At 41.3% G+C, this 26116-nt stretch overlaps 1 protein-coding gene across 1 annotated transcript in view; it reads right to left on the bottom strand.

The window, feature by feature from the left end:
* The window catches only part of CORIN (corin, serine peptidase), a 321969-nt gene that overhangs the window by 66545 nt on the left and 229308 nt on the right, over positions 1 to 26116 (bottom strand). Inside the window, exons 8-11 of the mRNA XM_073342123.2 lie at positions 22788 to 22898; positions 18956 to 19078; positions 13123 to 13230; positions 2728 to 2959 (exon numbers count right to left, since the gene is read on the bottom strand). Of these exons, the coding sequence (XP_073198224.2) occupies positions 2728 to 2959; positions 13123 to 13230; positions 18956 to 19078; positions 22788 to 22898 (574 nt within the window). The remainder of the gene's footprint in view (positions 1 to 2727; positions 2960 to 13122; positions 13231 to 18955; positions 19079 to 22787; positions 22899 to 26116) is intronic.

Genomic DNA, 26116 nt, shown 5'->3' with positions numbered 1-26116 from the left:
CCCCAACACCTCACCCACTGAGCTCCAACACTCCCCACTCACCCCATGACATAGGAGCTAAATTTGAGTGAGTGGCATTGTGACCCCATTTGCCAGATGAAGTGTCAGAGCATTGCTCCATCTGGTTTGGTCTCCATAACTTCATGGACCTTGGTCTGACTGCACCACTTGCACCACTGTAGCTATGCTGCTACAAAATATTTCCTTGATCTCTGCAAAATGCCACTAATTCAAATACAGGGTGATACTGTACAAAATGATGGGAATACCTAAATTACATCAGTTGTGAGGAAATTTAGTCTCCCCAGAAATCTGTTGCTGCCAGCACATTCTTTATGCCACAGACCTGATTGATCAAACAACCAAAGTCTCTAGAAACTACTTGCAAATAAAAATAATGTAATCTCAAAATTTTGGAAGGACAGCTCTGACTGTGGAGGGCTTAAAGGATCATGCCCTTTGTCACTGCAGAAGTGCTATGTACTGTTCAGTTAACAGGACCAGTGCTGATACCACAAATGCCTTATTAAAGATGAACCACATTGCACAGAATTTGAAATCATATATGATAGATCAGTAAATTGCCTCAATAATAGCCATCTTAATTTTCAAAAACTGGTTCAACATGTTCCCCTTGCTTCAAAGTCTTCTGCACTAAAAATAAAGCATAATGATCAAAATAATAATAAAAAGGTGATAAAGCATATGTTATATACCTAGAAAACAGAAATAAAATTGCTGATCAGTATTACCTAGAATAGAAAATGGAGATGAGTATCCACAATATAAATAAATCTTATATTCATCAGATGGGTATATGTTATAACAGCTGTATGATTACAATGTGAATTTGAAATCCAAGGTTGTAAATTGCACTTGGACTTAGAAAGTTTATCACAGCGAAAATTACATTAGCTGAATTTTGTTTAATATTTACAGAAAGAGACAATGTGTACGCACTGTTCAAACCAATTAATCACTGCTGTAATTGAACAAGGGTGTAATTAATTTGTAAAGGCGGGAGCAGATTCTAGGAAAACAGTCTTAGAAATTTTCCAAGGGAAAGTAAATAGTCTGCTTTTTAAGAGCTTCAGGCAGCAATTAAATATTTAAAAATAAATATTTTATATTTCTGTCTCTTGCATTTACCCAAGTTAAAATCACAGTCCACTAGGATGAATCCATTTCTTTACAGCTTCCAAATAATTTTTCTATTTCTATCTATTACTGTGTCTAAAGTTCTTCCTAAATCAGTATAATCTGTGAATCAATCAAATATAACAATGTACTACTTAGTCAATATTTTAATGGAAACACTTAACATTACAAATCCCAATGCTGACCCCTAAGGAAACAGAAGAGGCCTTGCACTGATAGACTAAGAAGCATTTTAGTTTGTACAATAAAAAACAATGGGACAAAACTAGACTATATTTTTATAGTACTTGCTCTCCAATTTTGGAAAAGTGACCATCACATTCAAATCTCGTCTTTCATTAGTTAATATTTGGTAGAGTGCTTTGAATATATGAAGCTTTCCATATGAGCTAAGCACTATTATGAATACTGTATTTCTAGCTACACTCTTCATTTGCTGTGTATTCTTATACCCCTTCTATTGGTGCAATTCGAATCATAGAATCATAGAATATCAGGGTTGGAAGGGACCTCAGGAGGTCATCTGGTCCAACCCCCTGCTCAAAGCAGGACCAATCCCCAATTAAATCATCCCAGCCAGGACTTTGTCAAGCCTGACCTTAAAAACTTCTAAGGAAGGAGATTCCACCACCTCCCTAGGTAACCCATTCCAGTGTTTCACCACCCTCCTAGTGAAAAAGTTTTTCCTAATATCCAACCTAAACCTCCCCCACTGCAACTTGAGACCATTACTCCTTGTCCTGTCATCTTCTACCACTGAGAATATTCTAGAACCATCCTCTTTGGAACCACCTCTCAGGTAGCTGAAAGCAGCTATCAAATCCCCCCTCATTCTTCTCTTCTGCAGACTAAACAATCCCAGTTCCCTCAGCCTCTCCTCATAAGTCATGCGTTCCAGACCCCTAATCATTTTTGTTGCCCTTCGCTGGACTCTCTCCAATTTATCCACATCCTTCTTGCAGTTTGGGGCCCAAAACTGGACACAGTACTCCAGATGAGGCCTCACCAATGTTGAATAGAGGGGAACGATCACGTCCCTTGATCTGCTGGCTATGCCCCTACTTATACATCCAAAAATGCCATTGGCCTTCTTGGCAACAAGGGCACACTGTTGACTCATATCCAGCTTCTCGTCCACTGTCACCCCTAGGTCCTTTTCCGTAGAACTGCTGCCTAGCCATTCGGTCCCTAGTCTGTAGCAGTGCATTGGATTCTTCCGTCCTAAGTGCAGGACTCTGCACTTATCCTTGTTGAACCTTATCAGATTTCATCAGAATATTTATAATATTTATAGGGTTGTATAAACATAGTTTAAAATAGAAAACTTAACCAAATTGCTATTCTTTTACCTATGTCATTAAATATTTCAAAAACTTCAAAAAATAATCACACGTATATAAAGAAGTACACCCCTTTCACTTTGCAAAATATGGGCCCAATCCTGATCCTACTGAAGTCAAAAGCAAAACTTCTCCTGATTTCAATGGAAGCAGAGTTAACCTTTAAGAAAGACGCATATGGTACTGAATGAAACTAGTCAAGAATCCAGTTAGGAAGCAATCACATTACCTGCAGGGTGGGATACGCTGATTTGTTTGAGGGTCACATTTTGGCACCAAGATTGTACAGGCAAAAAACATAAGATACTTGTAGCAGTTAGTCTGAACCAAGGCTGGAAAAAGGGAAGACTCCCAGCTGATGGAGGCTTCCTTCTGAGTCCTATGACCCAAGTAGTTTGGATAGTTAGTATAGTTGTATGGCAGGTTCATGCAGAGTTCCAGAGTAATTGGTTCACACTGACCTTTTGAAAGAAAAGAACATACATTGTGTAAAACCAGATGAAACCCGAAATAATTACAAGATTCTAATAATTTAAACCGATAATACTCTCTCTGGCCTCCTAAAGTAGGTCTTGTTTTCCACAGACAAAGGTGGCTTGTGGAGTTTTACCAAGTAGCCAGTAGCCTCTCTAATCTTTAATACAAAGATGTAGTTTTATAAAAACTACAGGTCCTTGAGTGCAGTGGTCCATATGAGACTAGTCATGTCAGCAAGGGAAGGAGACTTTGATCTCTACGAAGCTATTAAGTTAATCACAATCTTCATATTTATACTTACTCTTTCTGTATCATAACTTTTGAATGCTCATTTATAAAAAGGTACAAATAAACTACTACATGAGCTAATTCTTTTCAACTAATAACTCTTTAAACATCAAGAGCTTTTATATAGAACTATCAAAATACAGCAGATTGGAAAGCTTTTGTCAACATTCCCCCCACTCCCAAATTAACAAGAGTGTTTAACAGAATAAAGATTATTATTTTTATTACATTAAACCCCGAAACCCCGATCAGGATGGACCCTCATTGGACTAGGCACTGTACGAACACATAGTAAGAGGCAGTCACTGCCCCCACGAGTTTACAGTTTAAGACAAGTGAATGTAATTAACAAAACAGGAAGATACACAGGGGGAGAACAAGGATAACAAGAAGTATGCACGGTTATGCCAGCTAGTTATATGTTTAATTAGCAGGTTTTGAGGGGTTTTATAACATAAATAGGGCTGGTCAGAGACTTATAAGTATTTTCTAGGAAAAACTGTTAAAGAAATGCAAAATCTGGACGTTAAAAAAAAAATCAAGAAATTTTCATTTTATCAAAAGGAAAAATATTTAAAAAATTAAAACAAAAAATTCATTTAAAGTCAATGTGAGATTAAAGTTTTCATTTAGAATTGAAACAAAAATAACATTTTGTTTCATTTAAATGAATTTTTTTTACTATGAAATTTTTCCAGGGAGAATTTTGTATAATTTAATACTCCATATTTCATTGGAAAAAAGTTTTGATCAGCTCTGTAAACAAACAAGATATGTTAATGACTTTAGTAATTTCCGCTGGCCACCTGCGTAGCCATTATAAGTTCACAGTTTACTGCAAGTATCATTATATAGGTGAGTCTTGAGGAGAGATTTGAAAGAAGATTCAGTAGTATCTGACAATCTTGCCTGGCCTGACAGCCCCTAGTGCAACCTCCTTTAGCAGTCACCTCTCTAATACAAGAAAGACTCAGATGACTATAGGAATTCCTGTGTATGTTGTGCCATGCAATGTAGTCTAGGCAGATCCACTTTTGGAGCATGCCACGTTGCCCATTATATCCTGATTTGGTTGTGCACTAACACAAGTCAGTAGTATTTCTAAATTCATAAATGCATACAACTGAAACCATACATGTTGCTCTTGAAGTTATGTTGTTTTCTAGCTGAGTCTAGATGGAAATCAGTGGCAAAAAGTGGTTGGCTCCCATGTGGACACGGAATCCATAGGAATCTTAACAGGAAATTCTCTATTTTGTATATATAAGGTTGCAGATTTAGTGGTTTTTTTCTCATCCTCAACTGCAAGTAAAACAAGTTTTATGTTTGGAAATTAAAACACAGGTCAGACTTAGAATTGACAGTAATTAGGGCATAAAACCATCACAGAAACCTCTCAAGCCACATTAGGTCACATGATGTTAATTTGACAATACTGCCTGAAAATGTGAATATTTATAGCATGTATGGCAAGAATACTGAGAAAGGGTCGGGGGAGGTCAAATTCAATTCCAAATCCTCTTAATAGTGAGTGGTCTGGGATGAAATTATTTTGTGGAGTTGAGACAGATAAAAAGCACTGAAATTGATTTGCTTTGTGCACCTAGACAACAAATTCTTGATTGCATAAAAGTATTTTTCTTGGGCTCTGAACAGCTTATTCATCTTATTGTTGAGTCTTTGCATATTTACTGCTTACTATCATTCATTCACCATATAACTGCTTCACAGCTTAACTGATTCTTTGCACTATTGATCAACAGCATAACTGATTGACCCATGGAATAGCTGATAATTACTCATGACCAGTCACCTCTCACCTGTTGCTCTGTCCACCTCCTTTCTCATCTCCATAACCTCTTTCACTTCTCACTTTCACACATATAATCAGTTCACATACACCCATCACCACCACACACACAATCCTCTGCCATTCTTCTTTGTGACCAGCAACATCCACCCTGGTTCCCTTTCTTGCTCTCTTACTGTTGCTTCTGGTATACCCTCTCCATCTATGTCTTCACCTCCTGGTACCTCCATCTCCTGACTCTCTGAGAAACCTGATTCATCACTTTCTGTCACTTCTCTTTTTACAGTGAATTTTCCTCACACACGTACATACCCTGAATACACAACTGAATTTCTTCATATTGTTGAAATGTGTTAGGTATTGGCCTTGTTTTTATGCACTGAAACAACAAGGAGTCCGGTGGCACCTTAAAGACTAATAGATTTATTTGGGCATAAGCTTTCGTGGGTAAAAAACCCCACTTCTTCAGATGCATTGAGTGAAAATTACAGATGTAGGCATAATTATACTGACACATGAACAGATGGGAGAACCAGTGTTAACAAGGCCAATTCAATCAAGGTGGATGTGGTCCACTCCCAATAACTGATGAGGAGGTGTCAATACCAAGAGGGGAAAATTGCTTTTGTAGTGAGCCAGCCACTCCAAGTCCCTGTTCAAGCCCAAAATTAATGATGTTAAATTTGCAAATGAATTGTAGCTCTGCAGTTTCTCTTTGAAGTCTGTTTTTGAAGCTTTTTTTATTGAAGAATGGCTACTTTTAAATCTGTTATTGAATGTCCAGGGAGATTGAAGTGTTCTCCTACTGGCTTTTGTATGTTACCATTCCTGATGTCTGATTTGTGTCCATTTATTCTTTTACATAGAGACTATCCTGTTTGTCCAATGTACATGGCAGAGGGGCATTGCTGGCACATATCACATTAGTATATGTGCAGGTGAATGAGCCCCTAATGGTGTGCTCATGTGGTTGGGTCCTCTGATGGTATCGCTAGAGGAGATATGTGCAGTGGTGAACTGGAGCTGGTTTTCACCGGTTTGCTAGAACTGGTTGTTAAACTTAGAAGCCCTTTTAGAACTGGTTGTTCCATGAGGGACAACCGGTTCTAAAAGGGCTTCTAAATTTAACTGGCCAAAAGTGGTGCCTTAGGCACTGTCTCCATGGGTGCTCCAGCCCTGGAGCACCCAAGGGGAAAATTTGATGGGTGCAGAGCACCCACTGGCAGCTCCCCGCCCCACCCCCACCCCCAGCTCACCTCCGCCTCCGTCGCCACCCCACCCTGCTTCTCCACCCCCGCAGGCTTCCTGCGAATGAGCTGTTTGCGTGGGAAACTGGGGCAGGCTGAGAAGCAGGCCGCGGCTTCCCGCTCAGGCCCAGGGAGGCGGAGGTGAGCTGGGGGGCGCGAGGAGGGCCACCTGCGCTGCAGCAGGTAACCCAGGGGTGAGGGAGCGCGCACAGGGGAACCGCTCCCCGCCCCAGCTCACCTCCACCACCCCTGGCCTCAGTGTGAAGCCGCCATCTGCTTCTCAGCCCTCTCCAGCTTCCTGCCGAACAGCTGATTTGCGGGAAGCCAGGGGAGGGGGCAGAGAAGCAGAGCAGGGCAGCGCATTCAGCAGAGGAGGCGGAGAGCAGGTGAGCTGGGGCCGGGCATGGGGTGGGGAGCTGCTGGTGGCACCCACCAAATTTTCCCAGTGGGTGCTCCAGGCCCGGAGCACCCAGGGAGTCGGCGCCTAAGGCGCCACTTTTGATTTGATCAGTGGGGGAGCAGCCGCTCCCCCTTCTCCCCCCCAGCTATGCTCCCCCACCCCTAGGAGCTAGAAGGACCTGCTGGATGCTTCCTGGGAGCTGCCCCAGGTAAGCACCTCTGGGACTCCCCACCTCGCCCCCGGCAGGTGCCTTTGGCTCTTGGGGTGGGGTGGGCACCCACTATGGTGGCCCACAAGACCCTCCTGCCCAGTTCTGGGGGCAGTCAGGGGACTGGGGAGGGGAGTGGATGGGGCAGGGGTCCTGGGGGGGAGTGCGTCAAGGAACGTGGGAGGGGTTGGATGGGGCAGGAGTCCCGGGGGGCAGGGGTGGGTAACAACCCCCCCCGTGGGGTGAGGAGAGAACCTGTTAAGATTTTGGCAGCTCATCACTGGATATGGGGACAGAGTAGACAACAGGGTTTGTTACAGGGATTGGTTCCCGGGTTAGTGTTTCTGTGGTGTGGTGTGTAGTTGCTGGCGTGGTGGTAGTTGCTGGCTTTTATGCATTGCGATTTGGTATGAATTTGTGATTCTTCATTATGAAAGTCAGATACACTAATATAGGTTGCAAATGCAAGTACATCTAAGCTTTCAAAGAGTTTACATAATATAAATTTAATCTAGGCTGAGGAGAGACTGATTGTCTTCTTGACATGCATGTGTAATTACCATTAATATTAATAGGATTTCTACTCATGTTTGGAAGAAATAGAAATTAAAACTAGAAAAGATCAATTAGATCAGTGTTTCTCAAACTGAGTGGATCCCAGTGATCAACTCCTCCCCTTCCCTCAACTCCTCCCCCGCCCTCCCAATGCCTCCTGCATGCCGGGGAACAGCTGGAAGGGAGGGGGAGGAGTGGGGACGGGACGGGATGGGCCTGGGGAAAGGGGTGGAGTGGGGTCAGGGCCTGGGGCTGAGCAGGAAGGGCTTGGGGTCCACCAAAAATTTAAATCAAAATGGGGGTCCTTGGGTTGCTAAAGTTTGAGAACCACTGAATTAGATCATGCAGTCTATCACCCATGCAGTCCATCACCCAGCTTTTCAGTTCATTTTACAGGACTTTAATAATCATAGTGGACTGATTTAAATCACAGCAATTTAAATCACCAATTTTAATCAAAGTTTAAATCAGCAAGCTGGAAACCTTGATTTAAATCATCAATTTAAATTTTGTTTTGCATTTGTGCCTTTTAGTTATTTAGTTATTTTTAGGGCTGTCAATTAATCGCAGTTAACTCACGCGATAAACTCAAAAAATTAATCGCGATTAATCACACTGTTAAACAATAGAATATAATGTCACCTGAAAGAGAGAACACACGTTCGCATGGCACTTTTATAGCCTGCGTTGCAAGGTGTGCCAGATATGCTGAACATTTGTATGCCCGTTCATGCTTCGGCCACCATTCCAGAGGACATGCTTCCATGCTGATGATGCTCATTAAAAAATAATGCGTTAATTAAATTTGTGACTGAAATCTTTGGGGAGAACTGTATGTCTTCAGCTCTGTTTTACCTGCATTCTGCAATATATTTCATATTATAGCAGTCTCAGATGATGATCCAGCACATGTTCGTTTTAAGAACACTTTCACTGCAGATTTGACAAAACGCAAAGACGATATCAATGTGAGATTTCTAAAAATAGCTACAGAACTCAACCCAAGGTTCAAGAATCAGAAATGCCTTCCAAAATCTGAGAGGGACGAGGTGTGGAGCATGCTTTCAGAAGTCTTAAAATAGCGAAAAGGAAAGGAGTACTTGTGGTACCTTAGAGACTAACAAATTTATTTGAGCATAAGCTTTCGTGTGCTACTCTGAAACCTGTTAAAATAGCAACATTCAGATGCGGAAACTACAGAACCCGAACCACCAAAAAAAAAATCAACCTTCTGCTGGTGGCATCTGATTCAGAAGATGAAAATGAACATGCATTGGTCCGCTCTGTTTTGGATCATTATTGAGCAGAACCCATCATCAGCATGGACACATGTCCTATGGAATGGTGGTTGAAACACGAAGGGACATATGAATCTTTAGCACATCTGGTACATAAATATTTTGTGACGATGGCTACAAAAGTGCCATGCAAACACCTGTTCTCACTTTCAGGTGACATGGTAAACAAGAAGCAGGCAGCATTATCTCTTGCAAATAAGTTTGTTTGTCAGAGCAATTGACTGAAGTAGGACTGAGTGGACTTGTAGGCTCTAAAGTTTTACATTGTTTTATTTTTCAATGGAGTTATTTTTTTGAATATAATTCTACATTTGTAAGTTCAACTTTCATGATAAAGAGACTGCACTACAGTACTTGTATGAAGTGAATTGAAAAATACTATTTCTTTTGTTTTTTTACAGTGAAAATATTTGTAATCAAAAATAAATATAAAGTGAGCACTATACACTTTGTATTCTGCATTGTAATTGAAATCAATATATTTGAAAATGTAGAAAACATCCAAAAATATGTAACTAAATGGTATTCCATTATTGTTTAACTGTGCGATTAATCACAATTAATTTTTTTAATCGCTTGACTGCCCTAGTTATTTTCCTAAAGAACGGTTGGTATTGGTTGGTAACCATTAAAACATGATGACTTGCAACTAAATATAGCCTTTATACTAAATTTTGTACTTCTTTTTGTTAACCAGGAAATATACTATCTATAAACATTTATTTCAATAATTACATAATTTAATTTATATTTATTAAGAGTCTTAATTTCTACATTTTTTTATTACGTTAGAACAGGGGCTCTCAAACTTCATCGCACCGTGACCCCCTTCTGACAACAAAAATTACTACAGCACCACAGAAGGGGGGACCAAAGTCTGAGCCCACCCAAGCCCCGCTACCCTGGGAGATGGGAGGGAGGAGGTCAAAGCCCCACTGCCCCAGGCCAGGGACCCATAGCCGAAGCAAGGGCTTCAGCCCCAGACAGGAGGCCTGTAAACTTAGCCCCACCACCCAGGGCTGAAGCTCTCGGGCTTGGGCTTTGGCCCTAGGCCCCTGCAAGTCTAAGCCAGACCTGGCGAGCCCATTAAAATGGGGTTGCAACCCACTTTGGGGTCCCGACCCACAGTTTGAGAACCGCCGTGTGAGAAAATAGTAAATAATGCATTTCTCATTTACTAAATTATTAAAATTTTGCTTATGATTTGTGTCACGCTCTTTGGATGGAAATTCAAATTCAATGACAAATGCCCAAAAGGAGCATTTTATATTAATTAAATAAAACTACCTTAAATATTCTGGATACACAAGAAAAAAAATCAAAACATGTTTTGCATTTAAAACTAACAAGTTTATTAAACAAAGGAAGTATTATATATAGTTAGGGAACTGACCTAAATATTTCTGGTAACTATGTCCTTCAGCAAAAAGGAAAGGAGTACTTGTGGCACCTTAGAGACTAACCAATTTATTTGAGCATAAGCTTTCGTGAGCTACAGCTCACTTCATCGGATGCATAGTAGATCTCTTCCTCTTACACCTAGCTTTTAATCATAGATTAGAAAAAGAAAACTTTCCTGTTCTTTCAACTCCCAGTTGGTTTCTTAGCTTTGAATGAACTAGACATTGAACTGACCTAACTGAATACACTGAAATGAAGAAAATATTCTCTCTGCACCTGCAGAAGACGCTACTGCTGTCAAAAGTTGGTTTAGCATTTCTGCAAACTCTGGTTCGAGGTGCTTACCCAGAGACTTCCAGCAGTTCAGTGGCTTGACTTTCTTTAAAACTTGGCAGCAAATATGTTCTGTTATTATTTGTTTTATTTATTTATTTATTTATTGAAAAGATTTTAATAGATTATTAATTTAGGCCTCAAAACAGGATGTTAATTTCAAATTTAATTTTAAATAGGTTTATTTTGAAAAAAATAAACCTGGTTTTAATTTAAATTAAAAAATCCAAATTAAAAAAATTAGATTTTTTAAAATCATTGATTTTTATTCACCCAGCTAGTAATAGAACCATATTGCTTCCTTTTGAAATATATTCTATACTTTAATAGGAAATAAATCCTTATTTGTAGTATTATCTCTAAGTACAACCTAATGAGTAAGGGACAAAGTAATAAAATCCCTTGCATCTGTCATCTTAAGCCAAAATCCTATAGAAATATCAGAAATGCAGGGCTGGGAGGGATCTCGAGAGGTCACCTAGTCCAGCCTCCAGCACTGAGGCAGGACCAGAATAACTTTAATTTTTTTTTAAAATATACAATAAAAATAATTTGCCTGGGCCTTATCCACTAACAAAATATTAGGCCCAGATCTGAATAAAAGCATTAATTATATTAGATATGAGGATGTCTGATATGACAGTAATATCTCCATCAGCTCCCTTCGATATACTCTCAGAAGAAGTGTCTAAGACATCTGTACTGTCATTAAAAAGATGCCACAACTACATTACGATGTCAGCCTAAATGGATTGGAAATTATGATGACCGGAGGGCATTCAGTCCATCCTGAATGCTTTGAAACGTAGCCCCTGCTCTTACTGTTTTCCAAGGTTACCACCCAGACATCAGTCATGTTTTACATGTGGATGATGCCTGCAACAGGTTATTCTTTAAAAATAAATTTCTTTACTGTAAAACTGGTTAGAAATAAAGAAAAATACTTGATCAAACCATTTTTGCCCCCTCTAAAAATAAACCAATGTGCATATCCCAAAAATGTCTCATTGAGGCCAGCTACCTGTATAATATGTTTCATCCTGATTAAATTTGAAATTGTCAGACTAGTAAACTCATAACCCAGTGTCTAAATCTAAAGCCTGAAACTATTTCAGCGGTAGCATATGAAAGCTATAACACACTTCTTATGATCAAAGAACAGATGGGAAACAACGGCTCAAACTAATAATGTGCCTGTTCTTAGGAAAACTATATCTCTATAGCCAAATTCAGCACAGCCCAAGTAAACAGCCCTTTTTTCAGGAGGACCTTTGATTGGGGAGATGGAGTCATCCCTCAAAGTCGTGGAACACTGGCACTGTTGCTACCAGCAGCAGCTGGAGAGAGCTGGGATAGACACTGTTGCAACAATGGTGCTGTGAGACAGCCCTTCTGATACCCCATACACCATTAAACATAAAACAAAGACAACTTATTAATCATGCCATGTGCTACAAAGTCATAGCTGGCTAACATTGCAGTATGCTCCAAGCAATTCTACAATAATTAATAAGATCCTTGGGAATGACATTCCCAAATCCCCCAGGCTTTGTCCTACATGATCTGCCAAAGTCAATATACTCACTTCAGGGCTAATTCCGTGAAGTGCTGAACACCCTTAACTCTCATTGTCTTCAATTAAGTTAAGGGCACTCAATATCCTGAATAGTCAGACTGCATAGACTACACAAAGTCGGTTAGGGGAGGGAGTGGAAGGGGCTACAGCACTAAATCTAAGGTCTGATACCAAGATGATATGGAAATCATTATCACTTTCCCCATGAGACTGGTTCCCAAGCACAGCCAAACTGGTAGCCATTCAATAGTTCATTTACAATTGAAATAATTCCAACCTGAATTTATGAGCTAAATTCCAAATTTTCTTTCATACCTGTTCAACTTACTCCTCAAAATGATTTTGCATGCTCCCAGTAAACAATCGCTTGTGACGATAAATCAAAACCGCCTATGAACAATCCATTCCTAGAGGGCACGATCTCCACACTTTTCTCCCTTTCTTTTCATCTTTCTTTAAAACTCCTCTTTAAACCATAGTACCCAATTGAACTCTTCAATTGGCATGCCTCACTTGGCCTATTTTAACATCTGTCGAGAGTCAATCTTAATACCGTATTATCCTAATGTTTGGCCACCTGTTAAGGTACATACTTGCTATATACTAGACTGTATTTTGTCTAGGGAGACATATGTGGATTCATGAGTCATGCTCTGTACTTTGTTTCCTTTGTGCACATTTTAGTGTTCTTTAACTTTATTTAAACAAATTGCAACAATGAACACCCACACAGCAGAACAAAACAAAGAAAATATGCTGAGGGAAAAAATGAGGGTCTAATGTCATAAAGATGTTAAAAAGTGCATGGCATCTTAGTCATGATTCAAGATTGATTTGTTTCTGGTTTGGCCTAACCAAGACCATTTCAACAACTTAACTGCTAGACTTGCATCCATTAGTCATCAAATTAAGGTGAAATGAAAAGACTTTTCTTCTGTATTCTGTAGCACATCTTCATAAATTCAATTACAGTGAAAGCTCTGGAAATGTGCCTTGAGACAACAATGGCAGGAAATACATGCTCTACTTACTACAGTTTGTCTGGCTATTGGTCATGTCACAGAGAAAAGAGGTGCCACAAGAGTCAGGGCAGGAAGTATCAATACATCTCTGGTCCCCTTCCTGACATGGTGGTTGACCTGAAGAAAAAACAATAAAAGCTTGTTACTATTAGGGTGACCAGATGTCCCAATTTTATAGGGACAGTCCCGATTTTTGGGTCTTTTTCTTATATAGGTTCCTATTACTCCCCACCCTGGTCCCGATTTTTCACACTTGCTGTCTGGTCACCCTAGTTACTATAATGGTTTAGTAGAGGAATAAAAGTGACAGTGTAGTGGTCAGAAGATACAGTTACAGATTAACAGACACAGACTAAAAGTGTTTCCAAGTGCATTAGATGGTTCAGTAACAATCTGCCGTTAGACCACCACAGTACTTGCCATTTTCAAGGTATTTTCCGTGGTGAGCATAGAGCCCCCAGCATTTCCACTAGTACACCTGGGACACCAGTGCTTAAAACATTTCTAAGGTGGAAAAAAACTTATTGGTGTTTAACAAGATTTCTCCTTTCCATCTTCTTATCCCCAGGTTTAAATTAAATTAAATGTGAGAAAGTTTATAGCCCAGATTCTGGGCTGTGCATGAGGAGTGCTTTCAGCCTGTCACATAGCTATTTGGGGAAGAGTATAAGAGGAATAAGAAGCTGGGTCAAAGGGGAATGGTATGTCCTCTCACCTCCTGGCTGGTTAAAGCAGGGAAAGCCTGTGGGAATTATTCCTCTGTATTTTTCAACTGATTTGCTTTTTGTTTTGTAGACAATAAAAACAAAGCGCCTTAAAAGACTAATCCCTAAAGCTTTGTTTTCCTTCCTTGGCTGGTGAAGCTGCCCTCCAGCCTATAGAGCAATGGTTCTCAACATTTGTGGCCCAATCAGCTCACAGCTGTGGCCTATGTGACATCCTCAGGGCCACTCAGGTAGTATATATAATTGTATGGATGTGGCCCATATAACACATAGAGAGCTGCATATGCAGCCCACAATCGTAAATAGGTTGGGAACCACTGCTATAGACGGATATCCAACAGCCAAATGCAGCAAAGTTTACGCCTCACCAGAGAGCTTCTGTGTTCGAAACTTTGGCCCATCCACACTTCCTCTCACAGAATACTATCTCTACTGCTCTATTACTATCTATGTGCTGTATGACTCTGAGTCCTCCCCACCCAACTAAAATCTTTGCTAAGGGTACAGCCGGGGCTGGCATTGAAAGTCACCTCCTTTATGTGGCTTTGGCTGTTTTGTAAAGTTACCTCAATTAACTGCTCTTGAACACAGAGACTCAGTGTATAATGTTATCACTCCGTCAAGTTTAAAATCGTATTATTACAATTGTCATTTGCACTGAAGTAGTGTCCATGGGCACCAACCACCAGACACTGTGCAGACACACAATAAAGAGACAAGACCCTGTCCCCAAAGAGCTCACAATCTAAATTATGTAGCTTAACCCTGAGCTAGGTGTATCAAGAGTATCTTTTCATTCCTTTGGTGGCTTCACTTCATCTGAGGTATGGCAGAGGATGTATGTTTTACATCTTTACCACATTTGCTACAGTACAATATGATGTGTACATACAGGAACTACTAGATTTTTGGTCTTTTTATTTTACAAGAGCACTTGATCCTAAAATGAAACTCATAGGATAGGAAAATCTTTACAGACTTCCAAAATTGTCATAAATCTGGGCATTAAAACATATTTTTAAAGTCTTGCCATCACCACGTCTCAGCTACCTCCTACCCATCTCCCAAACAGAGGTCCTTTCTCAAGTCCTTGGTATGCTACCATCTGTGGGTACAGTACAGATTCTTTCTAATCATAATAGAGTCCACATTGAATTCATATAAACACAGTCTGCCATGTCTTTAGAAAGCATCATAGACTCAGTTTTGATTACTTCCATATTGGATTTCTATTTTCACAGAATGAGACAGCATTAAGGTCGTAATTACATTTCCTTAAGGTATGTAAGGAAGGTACGTTTTCTCATTCAATAATATGGTAAGCCAATATTCATTTGTAGATTATATGGATGAAGTAGCAAGTTACTGGCTGTTCTCCCTCTCATATCTATTCTGATGATATCACAAATGTGCTACTACTGCTCAACTGTTTTTTGAAGCCAAACCAACATCCTAAATCGTTTAAGAACTTCTCTGCCTCTCTTAGATGAATCCATACTCCTTTAACTGTGAAAAGATGAAAGAATGATTATTTACCCTTCAGTAACTGTAGTTCTTCGAGATGCTGTAGTCAGTATGGATCCCCTTCTAAGTGCACATGTACGTCATGTGCGCAAGCTCAGAATATTTTGAATAGTAATGTCTGTCAGGGAGTGGAGGTGGTGCACCCCTGGAAAAAAGCAAAAGTCAGCGCCTATGGGCAGGAAGTCATGTGATCCACACTGACTACATCTTGAAGAACCAGAGTTATTGTGGTGTAAATAATCGTTCTTTCTTTGAGTATGTGTCATTGTGGATTCCACTGTAGGTGACTCGCAAGCAGTATCTTCTTCAGGTTGGTGAATATGAGGAGTATCAACTGCATCAGTCAAATAGAGATTGGAGTACAGTCTCCCAAACTTATCATCTGCTCTAGCAGCCAAGTCCAGTGCATAATGCTTGGCAAATGTGAGCAGTTTATTTCACGAGCAGCCTTGCAGAGTCTGGATACTGTTTGCATGAACAGTGCTTGACAATTGGAGGGCTACCTAAGAATAGACTTTCTGGACAAAAGTATCTAGCTCTTTGGTGTCCTTGTCTTGATGCCCTTGGTGGATCTGGTCTTCTCCTACACTACAGAGATAATAAGCAACCCCAGTATCAAATGGGCATAAAAATGCTAGAAGTCCTTAGGTGGGACCTAGTAGTGTTTTTCCACCCGCTTCGAGGTTGGGGGGAGTAAGACCAGGTGTGCCACAGATACTTTGCTGGATGCAGAGACCCTTCAAAATACAAAGTACAGACTGAGGCAGTGTGGTCTGTCTGGGTCAGTAGAGGGAGATAAAATTATAGGACTAGCATGAGCTACTGAAAGCTTGCCAGAGGCAGACTGGTGTGGGGGTACCAAAAGTTTAAACAAGATGTAGGTAAGTATTTGAATGTTTGAAAGCTTAGCTGAATAGGCCCATGTCTATAAATCCTCTGAGGTTCTCCCATTACCATTCTGAAATGGGGTATATGGAGACTATATTTTTATTTTAAAAGATCAGATGGTCAACTAACATGTGGTCATGCCACGTCTTCCTGCAGGCTTGATTACTTTCTGAATTGAATGCTCTCATTAACATTAAAAGTAAGGAATTTACTCTTTCAATTGTCTCAGAGAGACTTTCAGTGTGTCGCCTCCAGCCCCCACGAACATAATATTTGGCTTCACTGTAAACTGATTCTGCACATGTGTGTGTGACACAAGAATCCGCACAATTTGGGAGTTTCTTAAGCACATATTTGGTAGTGCCCAGTATTATACAGGTTATAGAGAAATTTCAATTATAAGGCCATTTTCTCACTATTTAAAAAAAATTAGCATTGTGGGGAGGTGCGGGAGGGAGGGGGGAGTTTTCATGTTTGGACTCTGCCTGGAATTGAGTTTGAGGAAAATTTGAGAAAATCACTTTATCCAGTTTGAGTTTTGTGAGGATGTAAAACACTATTCTCATGCTTTAGAATTCCAGTCATATTTCTTCAGACAGAGCTATAGCAGAAAAGACTGAAGTTAGAAAGCAAAAGCTGGGTATGGTCCTAAGTGAGAACAAAAGTAATTGCAGGGATTGTTTTGACAAAACTGTGACTCCTTGAAAACTGTTTACTGAGCATACAAGACAGATACACACAGTTCTCCTATGTGAAGCTAGTTCAAAGAAGGGATCAAAGAATCTACAAGTTCTCCTGGCTTTGATAGCAAAGCTTGTAAGTTATGTAAAATGACATTATAACAAATGAACTTACAAGCTCGGATGGCAGAGACAGCAGAATGTGTAAAGCACACAGTCTGACTAGGTCTGGGCTGCACCCTTAGGAAAAGCACAGGAAGGTCCTCTCTCTTTACAAAGTGCAACTTATTTCTCTTCGTACAACAGCCAGTGCCTGAGGTATGGTGGAGCTGAGGCATGGCCCAACCTGTTCTGTATGCCCTAGGGCAGTAGGGAAGGGGTGGTCCCTGAACTCCCAAATGTAAGGACTGGAATTCTGCCTGGCCCTTATGGGGACTGTGCAACGGGCACAGTAGAAATCTCCACAGTATGCACCCGGATAACAACCAGGCAGAACTTCAATCCCAAGTAAATTTAGAGAGACGCTTTCCCAGTGGGAAAACTTGACAAGGTTGTCTAAATGAAGGTCCCTGCTCTCTGGCAGATTGCTAAAAGTGTTTAACAGCATTTTACTAAATATTTAAGGATAATGAACAGAAGAGAAAATTTTCTAATAATTTGAAGACATTGCAGCTGAAGTGTTTAGATGGGAACACTTTAAGCTGTAAGCATATAGTCAGAACATTGACTGTATAATAAAGGCCCCTTCTCACTCTTTGTCTGCTCCTTGTATCTTTGAGTCATACCCTGTCACTTTACTGGCAGAAAAAAATTTATTACTCTTAGTCCCACAGTGGCAAGAAAAACAATGAGTGAGAGAGAGCAAGACAGACAGACATGCACCTGGATTCTATTGTGTCTCATGCACCAATATGTCAGCTAAATAGTCTTGTATTAGCGATGAATAATTTAGGAGGCAGAAAGTAAGGTGGATGTGACAAGGCTATTTCAGAAAAGCATCTTTCAGAGGCTGCTAGAGACAGTAGTACAGTTTCTAGCATATTCCACTCTCCTTTCTCAACTCCCCTCCTTTCCCCTCTATCTTGCAACCTCCAACAGGAGAAGCAGAGGGACCTGGAAAGTACAGTATAAGCGTGGGGATGCAGAAAATGACAACAAAAATAGACACCAGAGAAGGGGAAATATGGAGGAGAGGAAATTGAGCCTTGATTGGGGTTGCACAGATATAACTGAGGGCAACATTTGGCTCTGGGTTTTACATCTTCATATGACAAAAATGTAAAAACTATCCTGCTGTAGCTTTCACCAATGCAAGTTGTAAGATCTAGCAATCTTGGTGGGGGAGAAGGAGCTGAATTTCTCTGCTTTATTTCTTCAGTTATTCTTTAGACCAGATGACTTAAAATAGCAATGGGAAGGGCCAGAGATGAAAAAGGTACCAGACGACCCCAGAGGAGAGTGGACTTATACGAAAGGATTTTATTTTTTTCCCCAAAGTGTGTCAGTTCGGTGTTCTGCCATTATTGCCAGTTGTGAGCATTTACAACATACCTGTTTTTCCCCTTACTGAGCTTCCTACATTTAACCAGTAGTTCAACAATGAGAACACTTTCTTCCTCTAATTCTCTGTTTTCAATCAGGAAAGTCTTTCCCCGGAGGTTCCTTGCCAAGTGGCAATAACCACTAATGATATCTAAATGCCACTGACCCATCCTAACCGCAGGGAAACTCTTAACAGCTGGATTTATTGAAATACAGAGAATACTAGTATTTTTTAAAAAACGGATTAGTTATGAAACCAAATGCTAGCATGGCATTTCCATCTCTTTGCTTAGCCTCAGAGTAGGTTCTTCAGGAGTGGTTAAGAAAAAGTTCTGACTGTAACATGGAGGAGTGGGGGGCACTTCTTGTGTGCCAGTTGGGGGACAGACATCCTTATGTCCTTATTTCCCAAAAGGAAGTTCCAGTACAGAGGGTCATTGGGGATTGGTTGACTTACTGCAAAGAGAATGAAACACAGCATACCCTTATTTTCACTGCAATTATCTTCATCACTTCCATCTTTACAGTCATTATCCCCATCACACTGGAAAGCACTGGGAATGCACTGTCCATTTCTGCACTCCACCAGACCCTGACTGTAACATGCTGGGGAAACAATAACACATTCCAATCATCCTACATGTCTACAGGTCTCATTTCTTTTAAAGATAATTTTTGAAAAAAAATATTGTTGGAGGGGCTGGCAGCAACGCTTAGAAAGGTAGCCCAACTGTTACCATTATAAAGACCCTGTTTTCAGCTGCTTATAAACTTTCTCAAATTTTAACCATTTGGGCTGAAATTTTCCTTATCAGGTGTCTCCCTCAGGCTAAATTGTTCTGGAAAATTTCAGCCAAATGGGTTGGCTTTTTCTAAGAATGAGGGTAAGGAAAAATAAGTTGTTTTGCCCATGTTAAAAAATTGTTCAAAAATCTGCAGTGCCTGCATTCTTTGGAGCAGGGATTTGAAATTTGGCAGGGGGTGGGTTTTTGCTGTCTCTGCACAAAAACATCAACATTTTACCAAATGATAAGACTGGGGAGGGGGGAGGGAACAATTTACACATGATCAGTAGATTTTTGCAGATACATTTTTGGAAGACTGTCTGCTCTGAGCATGCTCCAGTTTGTTCCTGAGCAGGACTTTCCATGTAATATCAGCTGTGGGATGATGACAGCTCTGCCTGGTCCAGTCTGGGTAGCTGAACTGAGAGCCTCTCTCTCCTGTGCTCTCAATGGATATGGCTACACAGGGATAAAAAACCACAGCTGGCCCAGGTCAGCTACTTGGGCTCACAGGACTCAGGCTCTGAGCTGAAAAATTACTGTGTAGATGTCCCTACTCCAAAATGCTTACAATTTAAGAAGGACAGTTACAGTATTCCAATTGAAGTGATAATGAACCAGAAGGAAAGGTGAAGAACATAAGAACAACCATACTGGATCAGACCAATGGTCCACCTAGCCCAGTATCCTGTCTTCCAACAGTGGCCAACGCCAGGTGCTTCAGAAGAATTGAAAAGAATACGTAATCATCAAATGATACATCCCCGTCACCCATTCCCAGCTTTTGGCAAACAAAGGCCAGGGAGAATTCAGAGCATGGTTTTGCATCCCTGCCAATCCTGACTAATAGGCATTGATGGACCTATCCTCCATGAACTTATCTAGTTCTTTTTTTAACCCAGTTATAGTCTTGGCCTTTATCACATCCTCTGGCAAAGAGTTCCACAGGTTGACTGTGTGTTGTGTGAAGAAATACTTCCTTTTGTTTGTTTTAAACATGCTGCCTATTAATTTCATGTGGTGATCCTTAGTTCTTGTGTTATGAGAAGGAGTAAATAACACTTCCTTATTTACTTTCTCCACACCAGTCATAATTTCATAGACCTCTATCATATGCCCCCTTTGTCGTCTTTTCCCCCCCAAGATGAAAAGTCCCAGTCTTATTAATCTCTCCGCATATGGAAGCTATTCTATACCCCTAATCATTTTTGTTGCCATTCCCTGTACCTTTTCCAATTCCAATATATCTTTTTTGACATGGCGTGACCAGATCTGCACGCAGTATTCAAGATGTGGGGATACCATATAGAGGCAATACGATATTTTCTGTCTTATTATCTATCACTTTCCTAATGATTCCCAACACTGTTTTAGCTTTTTTGACTGCCACTACACACTAAGTGGAGGTTTTCAGAGAACTGTGCACAATCATAGAATCATAGAAGATTAGGGTTGGAAGAGACCTCAGGAGGTCATCTAGTCCAACCCCCTGCTCAAAGCAGGACCAATACCAGCTAAATCATCCCAGCCAGGGCTTTCTCAAGCCAGGCCTTAAAAACCTCTAAGGATGGAGATTCCACCACCTTCCTAGGTAACCCATTCCAGTGTTTCACCACCCTCCTAGTGAAATAGTTTTTCCTAATATCCAACCTAGACCTCCCACACTGCAACTTGAGACCATTGCTTCTTGTTCTGTCATCTGCCACCATGGAGAACAGCCTAGCTCCATCCTCTTTGGAACCCCCCCTTCACGTAGCTGAAGGCTGCTATCAAATCCCCCCTCACTCTTCTCTTCTGCAGATTAAATAAGCCCAGTTCCCTCAGCCTCTTCTCATAAGTCATGTGCTCCAACCCCCTAATCATTTTTGTTGCCCTCTGCTGGACTCTCCCCAATTTGTCCACATCCTTTCTGTAGTGGAGGGCCCAAAACTGGATGGAATACTCCAGATATGGCCTCAGCAGTGCCAAATAGACTCCAAGATCACTTTCTTGAGGGGTAACAGCTAATTTAGACCCCATCATTTTATATGTATAGTTGGGATTATGTTTTCCAGTGTGCAGTACTTCGCACTTATCAACATTGAATTTCATTTGCCATTTTGTTGTCCAGTCACCCAGTTTTGTGAGATCCCTTTTGTGACAGGGTCGGGCCAGATGGTTACAGGAGAGCGATAGAAGGCAGATATATTAGCCCCAGGTTAAGTAGGTCCCTTGTCCCTGGGTAAGGTAACAGGGAAAGTTCCAGAACAATCAGGAACTTTCTGGAAACAATGATTAGAACACCTGCAGCTAATCAAGAAGCTGCTAGAATCAATTAAGGCAGGCTAATCAGGGCACCTGGGTTTAAAAAGGAGCTCACTTCAGTTTGTGGTGCGCGTGTGAGGAGCAAGAGGAACTAGGAGCTGAGAGTGAGAATGCGCACTGTTGGAGGACTGAGGAGTACAAGTATTCTTGGACACCAGGAGGAAGGTCCTATGGTGTGGTTCAAGAAGATGTTGGGAGGAGGCCATGGGGAAGTAGCGCAGGGAGTTATAGCTGTCACACAGCTGTTTCAGGAGGCACTCTAGACAGCTGCATTCCACAGGGCCCTGGGCTGGAACCCAGAGTAGAGGGCAGGCCCGGGTTCCCCCCAAACCTCCCAGCTCCTGGTCATACACAGGAGGAGTTGACCTGGACTGTGGGTTCACAAAAATGGCTGAACTGAGGGCTGCCGTGAATCTCCGAGGCAAGCAAATCCGCCAATAAGTGCAAGACCCACCAAGGTAGAGGAGGAACTTTGTCACACTTTGTAACTCTTCACAGTCTGCTTTGGACTTAACTATCTTGAGTAGTTTTGTATCATCTGCAAATTTTGCCACCTCACTGTTTACCCCTTTGTCTAGATCATTTATGAATATGTTGAACAGTACTGGTCCCTATACAACCCGCTGGGGGACACCACTATTTACCTCTCTCCTTTCTGAGAACTGACCATTTATTCCTACCCTTTGTTTCCTATCTTTTAACCAGTTACTGATCCAAGAGAGGCCCTTCCCTCTTATTCCATGACAGCTTACTTTGCTTAAGAGCTTCTGGTGACGGACCTTGTCAAAGGCTTTCTGAAAATCTAAGTACACTACATCCACTAGATCACCCTTGTCCACATGCCTCCCTCAAAGAATTTTAGTAGACTGGTGAGGCATGATTTCCCTTTACAAAAATCATGTGGACTCTTCCCCCAACAAATCATGTGTCTGATAATTCTGTTCTTTACTATAGTTTCAACCAATTTGCCTGGTACTGAAGTTAGGCATATTGGCCTGTAATTGCCAGGATCACCTCTGGAGCCCATTTTTAAAAATTGGAATCACATTAGCTAACCTCTAGGGTAACTATGTTTGCCACAGTACGGTACCTGCAAGGACATTTACCACTTACTAAGCTGTATGAAATCAAATTACCTTAAATTCTTGTATTTCTAGCAATATTCCATCCTTAACATTTTGTTAAAACAGTATTGATATGGAGACTTAAGAAACCAGGTAACTTACAGCAATTGACTTCATCTGACTTGTCTATACAATCATGGTCACCATCACATACCCAGTCTACCGTTATACATCTTCCATCTCCACATCGATGTTGCTTCAATGGATTGCAATCTGATGAAAAATTAGGTGGGAAAAAAAGGAAAGAGGAAAAAAAATAATTCCAATTGTGTAATTCCTATTTCTGCTTGACAATTCTATGCTCTGAAAAGGTCATTATCATTACAAATTTGGCAATTTAGTGTTAGATTAGCAACAGTACACAAGGTTACCATACTGCAGTATTACTTAAACTATTTTATACTTATAGTAAATGCCTTGAACAAAGGAAAAACTGATGTAAAGTGAGGTCAGAATGCTGAGAGAGATGGAGTTTGCACCAGCTCTCTCGTCACTATTACCACTAATTAGGTTCCTAGAGAAGGCCTAATTGGTCAGAGATGGGCCTACTTACAAGACAGGGGTTAGGAAGTTGTAACCTGAAGAATTATTACACTTATAAGATTATGTATTGGGGTGCAACAGGCACTTGTTACAGATAACTCATTCTTTTCCTAGGTGGAAAATTAGAGTTAATTGAGAAGATGGTTACTTGGTGAAACACACACAGAAGCTTTATTTAATACAGACAAGTATAACTGACATAGTAGAAAAGGATCAATATACATAAATATAAGGATAAGATAAGTGCAGTAAAGTGGTTTCCTGTATTGTTCATACTTATAATCTTGCATGGTGCATACTCACAATTTATGGAGACCATTGAAAACCAGATAGAAGGGAAAGTAAGTGGAGCCCATCAGAATGGAGGTCCCGATTCAGTTTACACCATCTCGGGGACCCAACAAACCCAAAGAAACAGGAACTGGGTGTAACATTTTATGCCATTAATTATGGTAATAATATGGATATATACCATATTTGATCCTTTACCCTAATAATTATAAGGTCAATAGCTGCCCCATCCACATGTGGCGTTTGGGGTGTCCATAATTAAGCATCAGACATTAATATTCATGATTTATATACTTATTTCTTAATAATTCCTATATGTAAATGAGGTCTAACTGCTTACATACTCCATAGCAACCTAATTGCCAAAGCCCCCTGTGATGGGATCCCCAGGGTGAAACCTGGACTATGGGACCACTGAGCCCTCCAAACTTACCAGCCTGGGCTGCTTCTCACATGGACATGTTAATGTCAAGCTATAAGCCTCTGACAGGCACTGCATTTACACAGCCAGCCGCAGGCAGGGACATACCCAACTGAGTTACATGAATGAACTCCCAGCCATTCATGAACCATCAATTGGGAGGCTTCAGCCAATTCCACCCCAATTCCAGAACTGTGCTGTCTTGCACTGGTCAGAGCCTGGCCAGTGTAAGATTATTACTTAATTCACCACTTCTTCATAGGAAAGTGGACATGCACCAGCCTTTGTAACCCAAGCTGAGATTCTCCTATCACTTCAACCAAAAACACACTGCTTTAGGTAAAATATAAAACAGATGTATTAATTATAGAAAGATATAATCACTTAAAATCTAAGTAATAGGCATAGAGATCAAAGTTGGTTACCTAAGAACTAAAAATAGAAATTGTCTAAATTCTAACTTTAACAGACTAAGCAAGATTTGAATCAAACAGTTTCTTTTTGATAGGCAGCTTACAGTTCCTCAATACACAGACTGGACTCCGATCCAGCATGGGACCAATTTCCCTAATTCTAAGTCTTTGTCTTTCAGACGATCTTCTGGATGTTGAGATGGGAGGTGGTGGAGAGACTAAGTGATGTCACTCTCTCTTTTTATACCTTCTTCCAGCTGCTAGAAAGATCCTTCCTGTGACATGGGGGTCAGGCAGTCCCCATTGTTCGAGCAGTCTCCATTGGATACATGCCTACTCTAAGGAGCCTCTGGGAGAGTGAATTCTTTTTGATGGGCCATCTACACCTATCTGGCCCTCTTTTGTTGCAACTGAAAGGCTGGTTGTGGGAGTCTCCAAACCTTACAACATATTTCAGTAGCACATGTAGCAATACTTCATAACTTCACATATAATGACAGTACACACAAACCAACAGGAATTTTACTAATTTTATTAATGTTCAACAAATCAAGAATTTTTAAATGATACCTCACTAGATATACTTTGTACAAAACTTATAATCATATGAACGTAGTGAATAAGGAGGTTCCAGGGTCCTACTTTGAGGTACAGAGTGTCACACACCCTTCTTCCAGATCTCTGTGGTGGACTGTACCCATTTGTGGTTACTTGTTTGTCTCCCAGAACGAGAGTGTCTCCCAGAATGAGAGTGCAAAGTTTCTGACCTGGGGTTATTGCCTTAGGTCTTTCACATTTCAGCTACACTTCAGCCTGTAGTATAATTCCTTGTGATGGGGTGAGACTCACTACTCTGGTGCCTCCTGCCAGCTGTCATGGGAATTAGCTTTTCTTGCCAGTGCACCCTCTTCTGGTAGTGTCTTGCCACTGTCACTTCTACGCTGGGACCCAAGTCACTCCCAGGACTGCAGCGTGCTCTTCAGTGACACAGCCCTCTGGTTGCGCTGCACTCTGTGCTCCCCCCTTCCAGGGGAATATTGCCATCCCTTAGTCCAGCTTCTTCTTCAGTGCCGAGTGGGATGCGGGGGACCCACGCATGGCAGCACCCCTCTGACTCCTCTGTACATTTCCCTGGGCCACTTCCCCACAGCCCCAGCACCCTCTTTGCCCTTGCCTCAGGGCCACAGCCTGCAGATCCCTGCAGCCCATCAGAAACTGCCTTTAGCTCCCTGGGTCTCTGCCTGCAGCACTACTCTGTCCAGGGTGCCTGCTGTCTTCAGCCTGAAAGGCAGCCAGTCCACCTCACTCCTCAAGCTCCAGGGAGTGACTGAAGCTGCTCTGTTCTGAAGCCCTTCTTATATGGGCCAGCCCGGCCCTGATTGACTGCTTCTTTCAGCTCCTCTCTGATTGGCTGCCTCCTGTGCAGCCTCCCAAGGGCTCTATTAACCCCTCAGAGCCCCATGTGCGGCAGGCACCCCATCACGCACCCTCCTCCTTTAGACCGACTTCCCCTGTAGCTGTGGTCGCAGGGTGTCCCTCTCCCATCTCAGATTCTCCACTAGGAGGAGCAAGTTATCATTCTCCTCTCTGGTATTCCTTATTTTCTCTGTCTGTGCCATCTTGTGCTATTTGCAAGGCCAGCTCGGTGGCTTTCAGCCTCTCCCATAGCCCTGGTCCTTGCTCTGCTAACTCTGCCAGTACCCCTTTTCCTAGGGTCTGAGTTTCCAGCTCCCTTCAATTGGTCTCTATATAAGTGCCCACAT

This window comes from Lepidochelys kempii, chromosome 4 (genome assembly GCF_965140285.1).
Source record: "Lepidochelys kempii isolate rLepKem1 chromosome 4, rLepKem1.hap1, whole genome shotgun sequence".
NCBI classification, from domain to species: domain Eukaryota; kingdom Metazoa; phylum Chordata; order Testudines; family Cheloniidae; genus Lepidochelys; species Lepidochelys kempii.
The sequence above is the reverse complement of the archived record's forward strand: the minus strand, read 5'-3'. Positions and strand labels throughout refer to the sequence as shown.